Below are 17,176 nucleotides of genomic sequence, written 5' to 3' on the forward strand. Positions count from 1 at the left end.
CTCTATTGAGCATAGAAGGTGAAGACAGTGTTTTAAGTAGGATTCAATGAGCATAGAAAATGGGAGCAGCAAGTTGCTTAAGATCGGGGTCTGCCACTACTCTGTGCTTATAGAGTCGACGGTCCAAATTGAATTTGTTCTTTTATTTTTTTCATCTTTTCCCCATTTTCCTTTATGAAAAAAATTTAACTTCTTGCAAATTTTTAATTTTTGAAGAATTCAATGAGCGTGCAAGAGCAATGTGGCAGCCACGTGGGAGCTGGCGTGGCATTAATCCCCCGCTTAATAGCCACAAAAGCATTTTAGTCTGTGTTCCTAACGTGAACAAAAATGTGTAATTTAAGGATTTGATTGTCCAATTCCACACATGAGAAAATTTCAGACCTCGGCGGCTTTATTTCAATTTAAAAAAAAAAAAAAAAAAAAAAAACAAACAAGGAAACTACAAAACAAAGGCTAATAGGGCAAGTTCATAAGGCGGGGATGGCCATATCTATCCCTTCGACGCTTAGCGCAGGGCATGATGGGTGTGTTGGAACCAAAATATAATGGCTAACTTTAAAATTGGGAAGGAAGCAGAAATTAGAGGAAGAAATTGTTCTTAAAATACTTTTCTGATGGCTTTCGCCAGTATACAACACTCACCCTCTATCTTTATATATTAGCTGAACACCCATGAAAACATCCCACGCTTAACACACACATATGAAGTCTTCGAGCACTCCATTAAAATGAAGTAACAAAGGCCCACAAAGTTAAAAGAAAAAGCACACAAACAAAAAATGAGAATGTCCTTGTCCCTTTTGAAAATGAAGAAACCTCACGCCCTTTGACCGAAAAAACAAATAAGACCTTTCCTTTTCCATATGAAGGCATTTACTCCTTATTGAATAGTGGAGAAGCTACCCGAACATAGCACACCGTAAATCATGTTGATTTCCTTTTGTCTTCAATCTTCTTCTGACGCCCACCTACTTCACCGATCTGTTTTCATTTTTCTTCTGACACCCACCATAGATCAAAACATTTTGAAGAATACTAACGATCAAATCTAGAGATCAATAACCAACGTCAATTTTATATTATTATAACATAGTGTTGTTTCACGAAAATATTTTCTGGGAGAATATTTTCTTAAAAAGGAGCAATAATGTTTCTGAAGAGTATTTTCTTAAAAAGGAGCAATAATGTTGTCAAAAAATATTCTCAATGCTCAATTACTACCAAAATCAATTGGGTCACAATATCTTTATTGGGTGTGATATCCTCAATAGGCTAAGATTTGAAAGGGGTTGACACATCGGCTTTTCCTTCCATCCGTATTCGCCTAAGCGTTGGGAAATTCGGTGGCGAACAATCTAGTAAACTGATTATATTCATTTAATCAGCCGTGCGTGCATAAGCAGGAGCGCTTAATGAAAAGATATTCCGATCCAAAGCACCTAGCAGATCAATCTTCATCGTCGATTCCATTAGTTTGTAGTCATATGGATAACACATCGAAGTTAAATTAATCATTGGAACTTAAAAAAGAACAGCACACGATGTTGGTCGATGAACCGTACGTTGACTAGCCAAAGGTATTTCTACGTTTTTCTTGGGAGTTCGAATGGACGATAGTAGACTGGCTTTACAGTTGCGGTTAGCGCACCTGCACTCCCGATGCTCTTAACTAACTTTGACCTATCTTCTCTGCTCCTAAACCCATAACAGATGTCGCGATTTGTCTGGTCTTACTATTGTCATCATCATCAATGTCGCTGTTGCTGTCCGAGATGGCGATTCAGCCAGATGCACAGACATCAAGATGGTTCGGTTCAACAGCAGTGACGTTTGGGAGAGCCTTCTTCACCTTCTTATCCCTTTTTTCGGCGTCGAAAGCGACGACTCGCGGGCATATTTTCGTGCTCATGTTCTCGTTTTTGTCCTTGGTAAATTCTGTCCTGGGTGTGCATCAGCACGTCAGGATCGGCTATCCTATTGAATTATATAAGCGAGGAAAAGAGCGGTCAATGGGCGACTAACTACTAAACGGGAAACCGAAGTACACGAGGAACGATGCGGTAACCTACAACGAAGTGGAAAAATATTCTCCCGGCCTGGATCGATATTGGTTCGAGTTCACCTAATTAGTTGCTGCTTATGTTAATCAAAATGTGTGTTTGGTTGACCCCAAACACTCCACCTTCTTCAACAACTCCCTCTATATATGGCTCCATCTGAAAATTTCTCAACCAAAAGTAAGCAGTTCCGGTATCTTTTCCCATCTGTAACCAGTCTAGATCGGATTCGAGGTACCCATCGGAGCAAAGAAAATGGTCTCCCGCCTCACTCCTCTCCAATCCGGCATGGCCACTTTCGACCTCGACCGGCGTGAGGACGAGTGTGATGTTTACTATGCTGAGCTCGAGAGGCAGATCCTCGAATTGACGGCCGAGGAAGACGAGGATGAGGGCTTTCTCGAAACCAGGCACCGGGGCGACGTCACTAGAACTTATTGTAATGACGCGACGAGGGCTAATTCCTTGGCTTGTTCAAAGGGTTCAGGCCATTTTAATTCGCCGGAGAAGAGGCACACTGGTTCTTCCGTGCCGAACTGCATTTCAAGCTCGTGGCAGAAGAGCAGCGGGACTGGCGTTTTCATTCCTAGCATCGTCAAGTCAAGAACGCGGCACGCGTCGGGTAATGTCGAGCAACTTGTCGTGGTTTATTTTTCGCAGGAGTGTACATAACTTCGTCTTCCTCGAGTTCTCATCAATCTTTTCTGATGTTTTTCGGTGATCTTGTGAGGATATATAGATTGATATTGTGAATGGTGGGTGTGATTGCAGATCAGAGCGCAAGCTATGGGAGGAAAAGGATTTACAGGCAAGTGGATCAGAGCGAGAACAGCAACAAGTACTTGTCGATGACGACTTGGAGGTCTAAAAGAGAGATGAGGCTGTCCAGTTAAACTACGATCGATGCAGGATCAAGGTCCATGGAATGAACCGTATAATACGGACCAAGGTTCATCTGTGATAAGAATTTACTTTCTGCAAGTTCAAATTCAGCTGTAGAATAATGGAACGACGGGCTAAGCGGGATTCGTGCCCGATTTCCGATCTGCAGCATGGAAGATGGAAGCTGTTAGACGGCGGCACGTTTGTATTCGAGCAGTATCGATCATGCTGTTGTTTGATCAGATGTTCGGAAAGCTTAGGGCAGATTTATGCATTGCTTGCTGTCGGCGCTCTCTCCATGCGGCGAAGCCTCTCATCATGTAGCTCGATCGTAAATTTCCTTTCTGCAAATAATAATGTGGAATGTTATAAATGTATAAAGCTTCTAAAACATATTCTCTTCCCCTTCTCTGCCCGCTTTCCCCCCTCTCTCCGCCACCGTCGCATCAACCTTGGCCCTATGCTGACCTCGCCACCATCGCCATCGCCATCGCCATCGCCGTCATCAGGTACACATTTGTTGCGTCTACAGAGGTCATAACAGCCGCACGGATAGCCCCCTCGGCCTGAAGCGGCCCAAGGAGCCACCGGCGACGGAGGTGACGAGCAACATCGCAAGGGGGGAGAGAGAGGGAGAGAGCGCACGGGCATATACAAAATATATATATTACGTGATAGATAAATATACAAAAATGAAATAATAAATGTACTTGCTTTTTATAGATAGAATTTTAAGTTTATTAATTTTTTTCTAAACACACCAAAAAAAATTAAAACTATTGCATCAATATCATTTCGCTTAAGAACTTCATCCTATGAAGAATTAACGAATGGTTTACTCGTGTAATTTATGATTAATCGTAGGAATTGAATGTTTCATACGTGGACAGTAATCAAGAAAAAGTGAGTTAAAATTATTTGAGAATCCGTATACACGCACCTCCGTTCGTTGATCGTCGTTCACCGTTCACCGTTGGAAGGTTGCCCGATCTTTGTGTCGGATGGAACTAGGTAATGGAAAGATTAGGTTTTGACTTTCGAGCTTCCCCGAAAGACTTTGCACAAGCATTTTACCAAACACCCTTTTCTTCTTATAGCCCAAAGAGCTCCGGAGTTTCCAAACACCCTCTGAATTGATTTCCCTGAACTTACCCTTGTCGATGCCCTGCGTTGGAAGGAAGGGAAAATTATCCATTCGGCCCTTAACATATTGTATGGAAGTCAATTCGATCATAAACTTTCAAAGATAATCAGTTCTCGAGTTGGACCAGTTCCACCCTAGACCTAGGAACAGGACTAAATTGTCCAATTCCTTGTTTGGTTTGGTTCCCGAATTGGACCAATTTGGTTTAGGGTTATGACAATTTCCTTTTTCTCTTTACTATTTAGAAGAAAAGAAAAAAATATATATATAGAAATTTAAAATAAAAAAAAAAGCATATCGATTGGTCTAGTGCAAGTGGTTTAATTCCACACCTCAAATTGATCGCCAAACCAATTATTCCCAATTCCAAAAATTTGGAATGGGGAACTACCCAAAATTGGCCAATTTGGTTTGGTCTAATCAAATTCCTGGGTTGATCCAATTTCGTGCACAAACCTTAGCTAATGCGAACAACCTATGTATTGCCATATCAGCAATATTCTAATAGCAACCCGTCAAAAAGACTATATTGAAATTTCATGCATTTGGTTCCCAAATTGGGTTGGGCCAATTCCACCCTAGACCTAGGAATGGGACTGATTTGAATCAACCATTCATGGTCCAGCTCCTAGTTTGGTTTGGTTCTTGAATTGACTATATTGAAATTTCATGCATTTGGTTCCCAAATTGGGTTGGGCCAATTCCACCCTAGACCTAGGAATGGGACTGATTTGAATCAACCATTTGAATCATTATTATTATTATTATTATTATTATTATTATTATTATTATTTTGGACTGGTCTGGTTGGAATGGTTCAATTCTGCATCTCAAACTGGTCACTAGTTCAATTATTCTCGATTTTAAAAATTTGGAACTAGGAACTTCCCAAATCCAATCAATTTGATATAATCCAATTCAGTTATGGTTTGGTTGGAATGGTTCAATTCCGCACCTCAAACTGGTCACTAGTTCAATTATTCTCGATTCTAAAAATTTGGAACTAGGAACTTCCCAAATCCGATCAATTCGATATAATCCAATTCAGTTCTTGGGTGGTCCAATTCCATTCACAACACTAGTCAATGTGGACAACCCATGTATCGTGTCGCGACCAATTTTTTCGGTGTGGATCACCTAGGGTTTGGCTAATGGATTGTTAGCTAGACTTAACTCGGGTTCTCCCAAGCCCATACCAATTGCGACTTACGTTCAAGTTGTTAACATGCAATTGATTTTTAATTAGGAGTCACCACTAATCTATTTTTGGTGGGTCGATTAGAAACCCTAGTAAAGTAACGAGAGATTTACTTTACTCCTACGAACGAGACTAAGGATGCGGGACTTGGTTACGTTAGATTTTTCTAACACCCTTTCGGTGCAGACCTTTCTTTTATTTTGAAAAATGTTTGGCGGGCAAACTTGAATTGATTTTAAACTATCTCCCTAACATGTGAGGTGTTCATACTGGCGCAAACCACTAATTTAACACCCAAGAAAGCAATTAAATAATGCGGGACTTACCTCCAAAGCTTTTAAAAAGCATCTGCAATGTTAAATTAAAATCCATATCAACAACCCTAGATATGATTTCTAATTAACAAGCAATTACTCAATTTTGTTTCCTCTTTTTCAATGAAAATGTAGTCCATATGCAATGCAATGCTTCTAATCTAATATGAAATGATATGGCATAGCAATATGTCATAAACTATATGAATGAATAAGAATTTTTGTGATTTCTTAATGAACATGTAATAATTAAATATGCAATCTAAATGACTTAATTCTAATGACATACAATGCAATGCAATGACGTACAAAATTATTTCAACTAAAATGACATGCAACATGCAATTTAATATGCGAAGTATATGTCACGCGACATTTATTAAATGACCTAATCTAATGATAGGCAATTTCTAATTAGAAATGAATTTAACAATAATCACTAAAATGACATACATTTCATGAACCTAATTCTATATGACATGCAAATGACATTTTTTTATTTTAAAAATGCGATCTATCCTAGAAATTGCAACTAATTTATCCTAAGACAAATTTTATGAAATTTGAAATGATCTAGCTAGATTAAGATTCTATCTAATTTAAACTAGGGATTAAGTCATATTAAATCCTAATTTAAACTAAGACATTATCTAAATCTAAAATGCAATTTATCTAAAAAATATGATCTAAATTTAAAATGAAACATGCAATTCTAATCTAATATGCACAATGATTTTTTATGTTTTTCTTTAAGAAATTCGAATTTAAAACTAACACATAATTAAACATGCAATTCAAATAAAAAACTAACAACCTAAATGATTGCGCTTTCTTTTTTGGATTTTTTATTTAAAAATTCATAATAAGATTGCAATCCTAAATATGCAAGATGACAACAAACCTAATCCTAATTGAGATTTTTTTATTTTTATCTTACGAAAATAAGATTTGACTCAACCAACTGACGACAAGAAATCAAACAAAAGATAAGATTGATATCCAAAATCGACGAACCATATCTCGCGCATGAGATCGGGTTAGCCAATTTTAAATTAAATCGCGAATCGAATCTCGGGCTTGAGATTAGATTGTTGATTTTTAGAAGTGATTGCGAGTCGGATTTCGGACGCGAAAATCGAACTGTCAATCCCACTGGAGGACTATTTCATGGGACTATTTCATGTTGGAATCTCAATCAACATTTAAAGGGAACAATTTCACTAATAAAATAAAAAGGAAAGAAAAAAACAGTAAGTAAATAAATAAATGAAAACTAACTAATTTTCCCTTTTCCCTTCTTTTTTTCCTTCTTTCCTTCCACGATTTGGCAGCTTCGTGGAGGTCCACCGGGAGTTAATCGTCGGAGCTCCGGCGATGAGGACCAGCAGCGAGCGTATCGACGGCGAGCGGTGACGTCGCGAGGAGCAGCGGCAGGCGAGATCTCGGCCGGCGTCGCGGGCGCAGGTGCTCGGCTCCGACGGCAGGGCAGCGAATGGGACTGCAAATCGGGGAATTTGTTCGCGGTGTTGCGGTGGGCTCGGATCTGCAGGCGGAGAGGCTTCACGGGCGTCTGGGTCACAGATCTGCAGGCGGAGCGGCTTCGCAGGCGGATCGGGGACAGGCGGCGCAAGGCGGGGCTCAGCATCGGGGAGAGCTGGAGTGGTCGTCGGGTGCAGTGGGCTGCAGCAGAGGGCAGATCGGCTCGGCGGAGAGCTGGTGCGGGCTGCCGGAGGGCGATGATGGCACGGCGTGGTGTCCGGCGAGGAGGTAGTCTGCTGTGATCGTTGATGCAGGGCTTCGGGGACAAGCGGTGGTGCAGACGCGGCGAGAGGGAGGCGCAGCAATGCGAGCGCGGCTGCGCGGGCACAATCGTCGGAGGCGGCAGGTGGAGGTGTCGGCACAGGGTGCGGTAGCGCGGCTGGGTGAATTTGATGGCGAGGGTGCGGGCACAGTGGTGCGCCGGTGAGGACAATTCCACGGAGAAGAAGCACAGTAAATTTGCTTTTTACTGTCTTCTCTCTCCTCTCCTCTGCAGACTTGTACTTTTTGCTCTCTTTTTTTATCGAAAAGAAGCCCCTAAAGCACGAACACTCTTTTCCCCTTACGTGGATTTTGACTCTTTTTTTTCACCAAAGGAAAGAGCCCCCAAAAACCCCTCGCACGCACGGCCTTTTACAGAGAAGGGAATTGGATTTTCAAATTCTTCCTTGAATCAACCTTCGCAAATCTTTTTAACAAAATTCATCTCATATTGGTAAGGATTCGAGATTAAGATGAAATTTTTCTAAATTCAAATCTTTTAAAGACAAATCGCAATATTTTTTACCCATCTACCATATCCAAAAAAATTCATATCTCGAAAAAAAAAAATTTAAAATATTATATTCCCACGAGATAATTTTTAATTATTAAACAAACACGCGAGCTTGGGGCCACCGCTTCGACGTGGACTCGATCCATCTAATTCGAATTCATCCGCCACCTAGGTCCAATAAAATGCAAAAATGCAAAAACAAAATAAATGCAACTTAAATCTATATGCTATGCAATTAATATTTTTCATAATTAAATTAACCCTAATTTTTAATCGATAAATGACTATACGGGTAGCCAAAATTTAGGTGTGGCCAACATATCGCCACACCCACATCAGTCTTTTTTCCGGCAGCAATTGATCAAAAACACTATATTGAAATTTTGTACAACAATTTAAAACTAAATTGTCATAATTGAAAATTTTAGGACCAAATTGATATCTTCACAATAGGTTAGGGATCACTAATGTAATTTCTCCCCGGAAGGAAACATGAATTATTTTTGCAAGTGACAGATAAAACTACTCACACGCACGATATCTTTCCCTCTTCGGAGGAGCCGCCACCGCCATGGCGTCGTTTGAAAAAGCCTAGAGGCGTGCGCTGTTTTCCCCCCTCCAGCGGGCTTCCTCGAGAATCCCCGTTCGAAAAGCAGGCATGCTCTTCATTGCAGCATTAATGAACTTGACAACAATTGCTAGGACAGACTTAGATCTCGATTTCCATCCTTTTGCCTTTCTTCGCAGTAAATCGGTATCTGCGTTTCCGTTTCGTGATCCGATCCTCCTTTCCCCCATTTCCGGCTCCGTCGTCATCTGTCGATGCTCAGCAGCAAGGGCCAAAAAGCCGGATCCTCTTGCTCTTTTAAGTCCCAATTCCAAATACGCCAAGATTGCCTAAAGGGCGAAGTGCCGAGTTCCATTCATTAGGTCCGTCCCCCTGGGATAAAAAGTATAGTTTCGCGCCCTCACCGTTAAGTCGGTTGATACATTATAAACGGGCATCGGATCGGCTCGGTAACGGTATTTCAAACTTTCACGCCGCTTTCTAGAATGTTATGTGCATCTACCTAACGACAGGATTTTTAAGAAATGTGTAAAAGGTTACAGCCTATTGCCCTAATTAAAATTGTTGTAACCATCAATTCTTCCAAACTAGTTAACCCAGTCAAAATGCACAAATTCAATGGACAGTGCACTAGTGTCCAAGAACAGACAGAGATTCCTTGGACCGCTTTCCATTTGGAGACGTTTCTCTTGACCATTTTCTCTTGCAGACCTGGATTTCAAAACATTTGCAACCCCCTTACTGTACATCTATATATATAGGGGTGCTGTGCCTGCATGTCCATCATCTCCATCTGACCAGACTAGATCCCCCATGTCCGCAAGATCATGCTCCATGGCCTCCCGACCCTTCTCCCATCCCAGCACCTCGGTGGCGGCCAAGGGCCCTGCCCCGGATCTCCTTGGCTGGTCGGAGGAGGAGGAGGAGGACGACGAAGGGGACTCCTATGCTGAGCTGTGGCGACAGATCCTGCAGCTGACTTCGGACGAGGACGAGAACCCAGCCGGCTCAATGATGCATCAAGGCTCGTGCCTGGTCGCTGCGCCGTCTCCTGTTAGCAGTTCCGGTCAGTGGATGGACGGCAGGAATGTTGAGCCGTCACCGGCTTGGCCGGTCAGCCCCCCAACCCCATGGAGCGGGAGCGGAACGGGAGTGTTCATTCCCAGAGTCACCGCGACAGGAGAAGGGGATTGTCAAGGTGTGTCTCTAGGCCGCTTGTTCCTTTTCTCACGGTCATGGATCGATCGACTCTTCTACTCTGACTAGATAGGAACTTAACGTAAGAATACAAGCGTTTGATCCTGCTCTGTCTGACGCGATGTTATTTCTCTTCCATGGAATGCAGTAAGAGAGGCCAGGAAGAAGAAGAAGAAGAAGAAGAAGGCCAAGAAGCCAGTACAGAAGAAGTGGATCCCAAGCTGCCGTGGCGATCCGTTCACGCAGACCGCCGAAAAGACATGGAAATAAATAGAGAATGAAGTTGTTTTCTTACTCTGGAACATGGCTTTATGAGTGAAAGAAACATGAGATTTTGACAACCTGTCTCCTACTTTTGCCCAAGGGGATATTAGTGCAAAATGCAAAACTGCTTCCAGCGCTACTACAATAACTGATGATTCTCAAGCAGTTCATGTTTCCACTAATTACATGATCGTCCTCATCCATCCGTTCCGCAAGGGCTTTCCCTTTCCATGAGGTCTTATCCTCGAAGCCGTAAGCCATGTGGAACGAACTCTTTTCGACTAAAGATAGCTTTTATATAAATGTGGCCCGAATCGCTACAGTCGCAGTAAATGGATCCCCACTAGAAACGTTAATTTCAATCAAAACTATCGATTACATCAGAAGAGTTTAGCAGAACAGATGTTTTCAGTCCTAGGACGAGCTAACCATAATGAACTTAGAGCTCGGAGACGTGAGATGTAGTCATTGATGACGAGAAGAGCGCGGGCTGCTTGGCGGGTGGTTAATATCCGATGCATCTGTTGGAGCGTCTGCTGTCTCAAGAGGTCAGCCTATAAGAGAAGGAACGAAAAAGAAATGAGTCTCAGTACAGATGGATTTTCCTCGCATATGCAACGTTTTCTTTTCAAAAAACAACTAATATCAAATACAGTAAGCATAATTCAGATATATCAAAACACATGGATCGGGTTAATCAGCATAGTACCTGGTGAACGAAGTTTTCGAGAGTGGCCAACTTTCCCATCGCAATAGCCATTTGGCCCATGTATTCTGCGACGTTGCCTGAACCAGTAGGACTCAGTGTGGTCGAAGAAAGTGTGTCCACGAGAGATTGCTGCAGAGCTTCCATTCCCTGAGATAAAGCATCTTCAGCCTGTTGTGAGGATTGCTGCAGATTACATATACCCATCAACTGTTGATCCGTCAAAGGCTCCAGGTGGTTCCCTAGTATCTGCAGGTCCAAAATTATGCGGACATCCAAAGATTAATTCCCACAACACCCTTCTATCTTAGTCAACAGGGAGGAGCTTGTAAAGAAATTGATCACCTTGAGAAGTTCAGATGAACGGAAACCGCCCAACCACATGAAACACCTCTCGGCAGGCGTCTTCCACATGCCAGAGAGTATGTGGAACACATCGGCCTTCGCACCTATGTTCTTCAGTCTAAATATCTGGTCGTGGTGAACCATCACAGCATCCACGCGCATCCGTAGTTCATTGTCATTCAATTGGGAGTTCACTCCAGATCTTAGGTCATTGATCAGCCGTTGATGCTCATCAAGCCACCGGGCATAGTCGGTGTCAAAGGCCATGGCCCCTGAAAGACTAAAATTGTGAGAAATCACTTGGTCAAACTTTCAAGTAAATCAATTTGAAATATCAGTAACCCCATCAGTAAAACCCTTCTTCGGAGAGTATCCAAGATGGTCAACGTAATAAGAAAACAAGTAGACCCCCTAACATCCTATACTCCCCACAAAACGAGCTGATAGAACCACCATGAATGGTAACCATATGCATTGTCCACAGGCAACATCTGCAACATGTTTCCATTTCCAGATGAGCCCGATGACATCCTTTACCACTGGAATTCGCTCAACCTAAGCTAAAGAAACTCATCCTTTTCTCTTCATTTTTTTTTTCGTATAAACTACATACCAACATTATCTCTTCTATACCACGAGACGACCGGTGCTGGTCAACTTCTCAATGCAGGCAACAGGATCACATGTACAGCAGTACTTTGATCTTTCCACATTAATTAGCAACTGTTTATTGATCAGAAATGGACAGAAAACACCACGCTAATCAGAAAAGAGAAGTGCATGTGGAGACAGACAGGAACTGCACTAAATAGATGTACCACAGCAGCTTAAACCCTGGCAAGGAAACTCAAAACAAGGGACTGAAACCTCTGCTTCTCATCCTCACCATTGCCAATGGCAGCCATGTTATGACTGAGATCCCCAGGATTTCCAGAACCAACAAATATACCCTGAATGAAAACAGAATCCGAAGAAACAAAATGAGTTCTTGAACTTCACGAGCCAAAAATGAATGAAAAAAAATTCACATGCAAATCTTGAGGCTGCCCTCACCTGCTGGCGTGCTCGTTGAAGCTCCTGTTCCAGTTGCATAAGCCTGAACCTACTATTTTCCAGTTGCTGAACGTATGCCTGCAGGAAACCAGAAGGTAAAACTTATCCTAGTACCAAACTTCCAATATGTATCCCCATCAGATGAATTATATGACACACAGACCAAGTTGAGATACTGCTCTTAGAAATCCTCTTTGAGAGCAAGATCCCCAGATCAGTCAGAATTCTGACATGAGTTGACACCTCGGCAGCTATTCTACCATCTCCCCAAGTTCAGAAAATCTATGAAAATTGAAATTTTTAAACATTTAATAATAACATATTGAAATTATACAGATAATCAACCTCCAAATAAAGACAATATAGGTTGTGTAGATAAGAAAATATGCCAATATGGAAGAAGATTGTAGATGCCAAAAATCAGTCTGGTTTTTAAATGATCAAAGCTTCCCAAAAGATAAAAGCACAAGGATAAATAGCAAATAAAACCTCCCCTCCCCTGCGTCAAGGCCATTAAAATTCCACTGAAAGCTAAGTCATCCATCATGTTTCATCCTTCATTTGCTTTACACTTTACTCTTCCAATTTGGAAGATAAGAGAGCTGACGAAGACATGATCACGACACGAACATAAAACAACCATGAAGGTACCTTCTTTCTAAGTCGACTCTTTTTCGCAGCTTCTCTATTTTGGGCCAGTCTGCGGAGCGTCTGAAGCAAGAAAGAGGCACAAGAGTTTCAATAACACTCTAAATCCACACATAACACCCACTCTAGCAACCAGAACTCAGCGAAAACATACGAAACGGGGACCACCTTAACATCACTCATTCTCATTTTAGATTGATCCGCAGAGTCAACAGCCACGAGCGCTCCTCGCTGAACCCGATAAAACTGCACACATAAATACGCAGACAAGCATTATCTCGACAACGTTGAAACTCCTGCATAGGTGTACGACTCCCCATGAAAACTTATACGTTTCATGTACCCAAGTTGATCAGGCGATAAGCCAAAACTGCACCCATCTGCCGATAAAATTTGAAAAACAGACCAAGACGAAAGACCATGACATAGCAAAAATTGCGAGAGAAGAAGCGGAGAAAGTGGTTTACATGGCGCTTGTCATCAGTGTCAACATCCGTAGATGTATCCGTCTGTTGGCTGTTGTCTGGAGCAGCCATGCCCGAGTCAGCCCAGTTCTCAATACCCTGCACATTCCCCAATGACCCGCCGTTTCCTCCTCCTTTCTCGTAAATCTCCCCCATTTCCACACACCCTCCTCCTCCCCCTCCTCCTCCTCCTCCTCCTCCTGAAGACACTGTCACTACTCCCGAAGAGCTCATGCACTGCAAAAAATCACAACAACATCAGAGCTCGTTCTTCTTCACAATGCCTAAAAATTGCATATCACAAAGAGAGAGAGAGAGAGAAGAGGTGGGTGGAGTTTAGGAGGCACCGGGTTCAAGCCTCCATAGCTCAGATTGTTTGCAACAAAAGCGATGCTGTTGTTGGGCTTAAGGCTGAAGGCAGAGCCTGCGTGTATTTAATATTGGGAATCGGTTAGAGCCAAGGAAAGCCGGTTAAGAAAAGAGACCAAAAGGCCAAGCTACTGCATTTTAAAAAGAAACCCTCAGCGAACATATGAATTTTCCAAAAACACACGCACGGAGAGAGAGAATACTTGGGCTTAAATCAACAGCATCTTCGTGATGAAATGCAGCAACGGACTGCTCGAGCTCGCCGAGATCCGGGAAGCGGGTCTGGTTCCGGCTCATCACATCGTCACCTCTGTTTCATCTCGCAACAGAAAAAACAGAGACGCACACTTGCATTCACTATCGTATCATCTCCCAAAACCCAAAACCTCCCGAAAGCGACCATGGCTCGAATTCAGCTGAAAACGAAGACAGAGACAGAGGGATAAGACAGAACCTGAGAAAGAAGGAAGCTGGGCAATATATGTCGGGGTTCGTTGGAGGAGCTGCTTTGAAGCTCTGCATGTTTCTTTCACTCTACAGTGTCACTCTGCCTCTCTCTCTCTCTCTCTCTCTCTCTCTCTAACAACAGAACAACAGAGAAACACTATCAGGGACAGATGAAGAAAAACGGGCATGAGGTGAGATCACGGAATCATGTTCGAGAAGAAAGGAGCAGATAGAGAGAGAGAGAGAGAGGGAGAGAGAGAGAGAGAACGGAATCAGAGGAAGAGCACAAAGAAGCCAGAAGAAAACGAAATCTTCCGGCTGTATCTTTAACAAGAACAGGATAGCGTATCAGTACGGCTCGCTTTCTTGAGCAACACTTAAATAATTTACGAAGGCCAGGCCCTTTTCATTATTGCTTTCTGACTCGGGCATTTTCGTTTCCCAATGCGCACCTCCCCCTCCCCTTCTAAATTTCTCCCTCGCCTTTTCTTCTCTTTTTTATATTCCCCCCATCGAGTCTCCTTCCTTCCTTCCTTCAATTGGATGATGACGGGAAGGAAAAGTGCTCTTGAGGTATATATGATTTGGCCATGCACCATCCGCGAATAGAAGAGCATTGGAATACTACCAGCCTTATTCCCCAAAATCAATGCACGCTAAAAGCTTTGTAGATGATATCAATGGAGCCCAGCGGGGGATAATGGTAGACAATTAGCGATTAGAATTAGGCCCCCCCGCATGAGCAAAAGCGAGAAACTTTCAGTGACCAAAACTTTATTCCACATGCGCGTGTCAACTCACCACCAGTCAAAACAAGATTCTATCTCCAGTTATTAAAGCCAAGTTAGGAGGAGGAGGAGGATGGAAGAAAAAAACTGCAGTAATTACGTAGTGACTCTGTTTTGCTTGAAAGCAACACGCGAGCGTGCCATCTAGAACACTTTTTTGTTAAAGGGTTACCCCACGGGGTAAAATCTATTCATGGTCATTGAGTGTGCTTTAGTTGATTCTACAGTCAGATCGCTATGCCTTAATTTCAATTACCAATCGTGATCTGATCGGACGTCTACAACGCGCTTTTAATCCAAATTTAACTTATCTTTCTGGGAAAGTGCCGGCTTTGAGGCCACATGGCGGTGAAATTACGTTCGCAAAATAGGGCACGCGCCAGCGGATTATTAAAAACCTAATCCAACCTTATCGAATAGTTTAATTTCACGAGGCCAAAGCTAGGGTCGAAGGATCAAACATAAAATTTATTTGCATGTTGCAAGCGCGAGGAGTTGAAATGGGCCATTGAGTTCCTTTCGATGACGTTAGCTATCGAGGTAAAGCCACAAACTTAGGAAATACCTTTCAATTTTCGGGGACGTCTACTTCTTACGATCCGATATTATTTTAAAAAACGAGTCTTTTCTTGGACCATCGAACGCAAGAAACTACGGAGGCCCCTGCCGACCTACGAACTTTTCGATGAATCATAAAGTCGCGCTACTGCCAGAAGCATCTTTTCCACGCTTCAACGCATCGACGCATCGATCTCGCATTATCTTTTAGAAATTTCTTATCTTTCTTCCAGATTCATGAGTTAGGCTAGGCCCCCCCCCCCGGCGCACTGCAAAAGCACAGCGCGAGAGAAGCAAAGAGACCAGAACCCAAGACGCAGCAGATGAAGAAGACCTCCCCCTTGATTCTCTCTGTCCTCGGTTTGATTCTTTTGTTCGTTTCTTTCTCTCTCTCTCTCTCTCTCTAGAGCCTAGCGCGATGCTCTGTTTTTGATTCCCTGTCTCTCTCTTCTCTCTCTCTCTCTGGCTCTCGCTATATCGAGGGATAGTGTACAGTACACGAAAGCCTCCCAGCTCCGAGTTAAATGTCAGAGCGCAAAGGATGATGGGATGGTGATGAAATGCGACCTCAGAGTACAGAGAGAGAGGGAGAGAGAGTGGGTGACAATAAGTACACGACAGCAACCGAGACAAGAGAAAACAAAAACAGTGCGACCTCTACGTCTTCGTTATTTATTGCGTCGGGGGTGGCTTCCGGGGATTAATAAAGGCCAAGGCATTGCTTGAACGAAACCTCTTCATCATCATCATCATCATCATGCGGGCCGCCGAGGAAAAGAGAGAGAGAGAGAGGCGTTTCTTCTTGCTGCAGCAGAAGCAGCAGGATCTGTCTCCCCGACATTTATTTCGCCCCCCTCGTCCCATAAATCATTCCGAACACGCCCCTCCCGACAGCTCTAAGAGTTCAATGAGGCAAATGATCCTCAAATCTTTAATTTAATGCAGTCCATTCAATGAAATCCCTGAAATATAGACTAAATATACAGTATCATCCTTGCATTTTCCTTTTTTGGTAAAAGGTAAAACAGTACCATCCTTGAATTTTTCACTTATTCAACGTAATAGACCAAATATGCAATATCATCCTTGCATTTTTCACTTATTCAACGTGATTCTTAAATTTTTGATAAATATTCAATCTAATTTATGAATTATATGAAAATATTTAATTTTATTCTTTCATTAATTCAACTTCAGGAATAACATTTGACATTTTTCATATGGTCCATGGATTGAATTTAAAATGCACTAAAAGTAGGGGTTACATTGAACAAATTAAATTTAGCGACGGCATTACACATTGACTCAAAATTCATGTACCATTTATATCATTTTCATTTCTTTAAATAATTGAAGTAAAATTACGATGCAAGTATTGCAACAACGAGCTATTTGTGTCCTTGTTCACAATTTTACGAAACTTGAGTCAACCAACGAATGAAAGAAAAAAGGGCTTAGATGCTTCTTAACTTGACATAGACCGTAATTAATTATTCGATGTTGAGCTTGTATGATTTTGGCCATTATCCGTTGACTATGCATGATTATCGAAAATGATGATTCGCACGAGATAATTTTTGTCATGATACCTTGAAAGATCAAAAATCGGTATCTCGTGATACATCAGCCCTGATCCAATCCTCACCTCGTGGAAAAATTCAAATCAGTATCCACGACACAAATTTACTCTTTATATTAACATTCTGTCCAATGTCTTCCATTGAAATACACGCGTGCTCCCTCGGATTCATCCTACAATCATTTTTCACGCGTGTTGACACATTAACATCATATTGGATGCCGATGGAGGATAAATTTAGACCGTGTAGAGCTATGAATTTCCCGTGACACGCAAAT

The 17,176-nt window shown here is 42.3% G+C and overlaps 2 protein-coding genes across 2 annotated transcripts; one reads left to right on the forward strand and one right to left on the reverse strand.

The window, feature by feature from the left end:
- Nucleotides 1–2,200: 2,200 nt before the first annotated feature.
- On the forward strand, nt 2,201–3,335 carry LOC104453809. The gene is made up of 2 exons (XM_010068434.3): nt 2,201–2,682; nt 2,832–3,335. Exons 1-2 carry the CDS (start codon nt 2,316–2,318, stop codon nt 2,951–2,953), a joined length of 489 nt encoding a protein of 162 aa, XP_010066736.2. The 5' UTR covers nt 2,201–2,315; the 3' UTR covers nt 2,954–3,335.
- Nucleotides 3,336–9,963: 6,628 nt separating this feature from the next.
- Nucleotides 9,964–14,427, reverse strand: LOC104453810 (transcription factor TGA2.3). The gene is made up of 11 exons (XM_010068435.3): nt 13,981–14,427; nt 13,730–13,836; nt 13,505–13,581; nt 13,161–13,394; nt 12,862–12,939; nt 12,697–12,756; nt 12,046–12,123; nt 11,879–11,942; nt 10,993–11,264; nt 10,651–10,896; nt 9,964–10,495 (listed from the first exon to the last, which is right to left on the reverse strand). Exons 1-11 carry the CDS (start codon nt 14,046–14,048, stop codon nt 10,322–10,324), a joined length of 1,458 nt encoding a protein of 485 aa, XP_010066737.2. The 5' UTR covers nt 14,049–14,427; the 3' UTR covers nt 9,964–10,321.
- Between the last annotated feature and the right edge of the window lie 2,749 nt (nt 14,428–17,176).

The sequence above is a fragment of the Eucalyptus grandis genome, chromosome 7 (assembly GCF_016545825.1).
Source record: "Eucalyptus grandis isolate ANBG69807.140 chromosome 7, ASM1654582v1, whole genome shotgun sequence".
Lineage (NCBI taxonomy): Eukaryota > Viridiplantae > Streptophyta > Magnoliopsida > Myrtales > Myrtaceae > Eucalyptus > Eucalyptus grandis.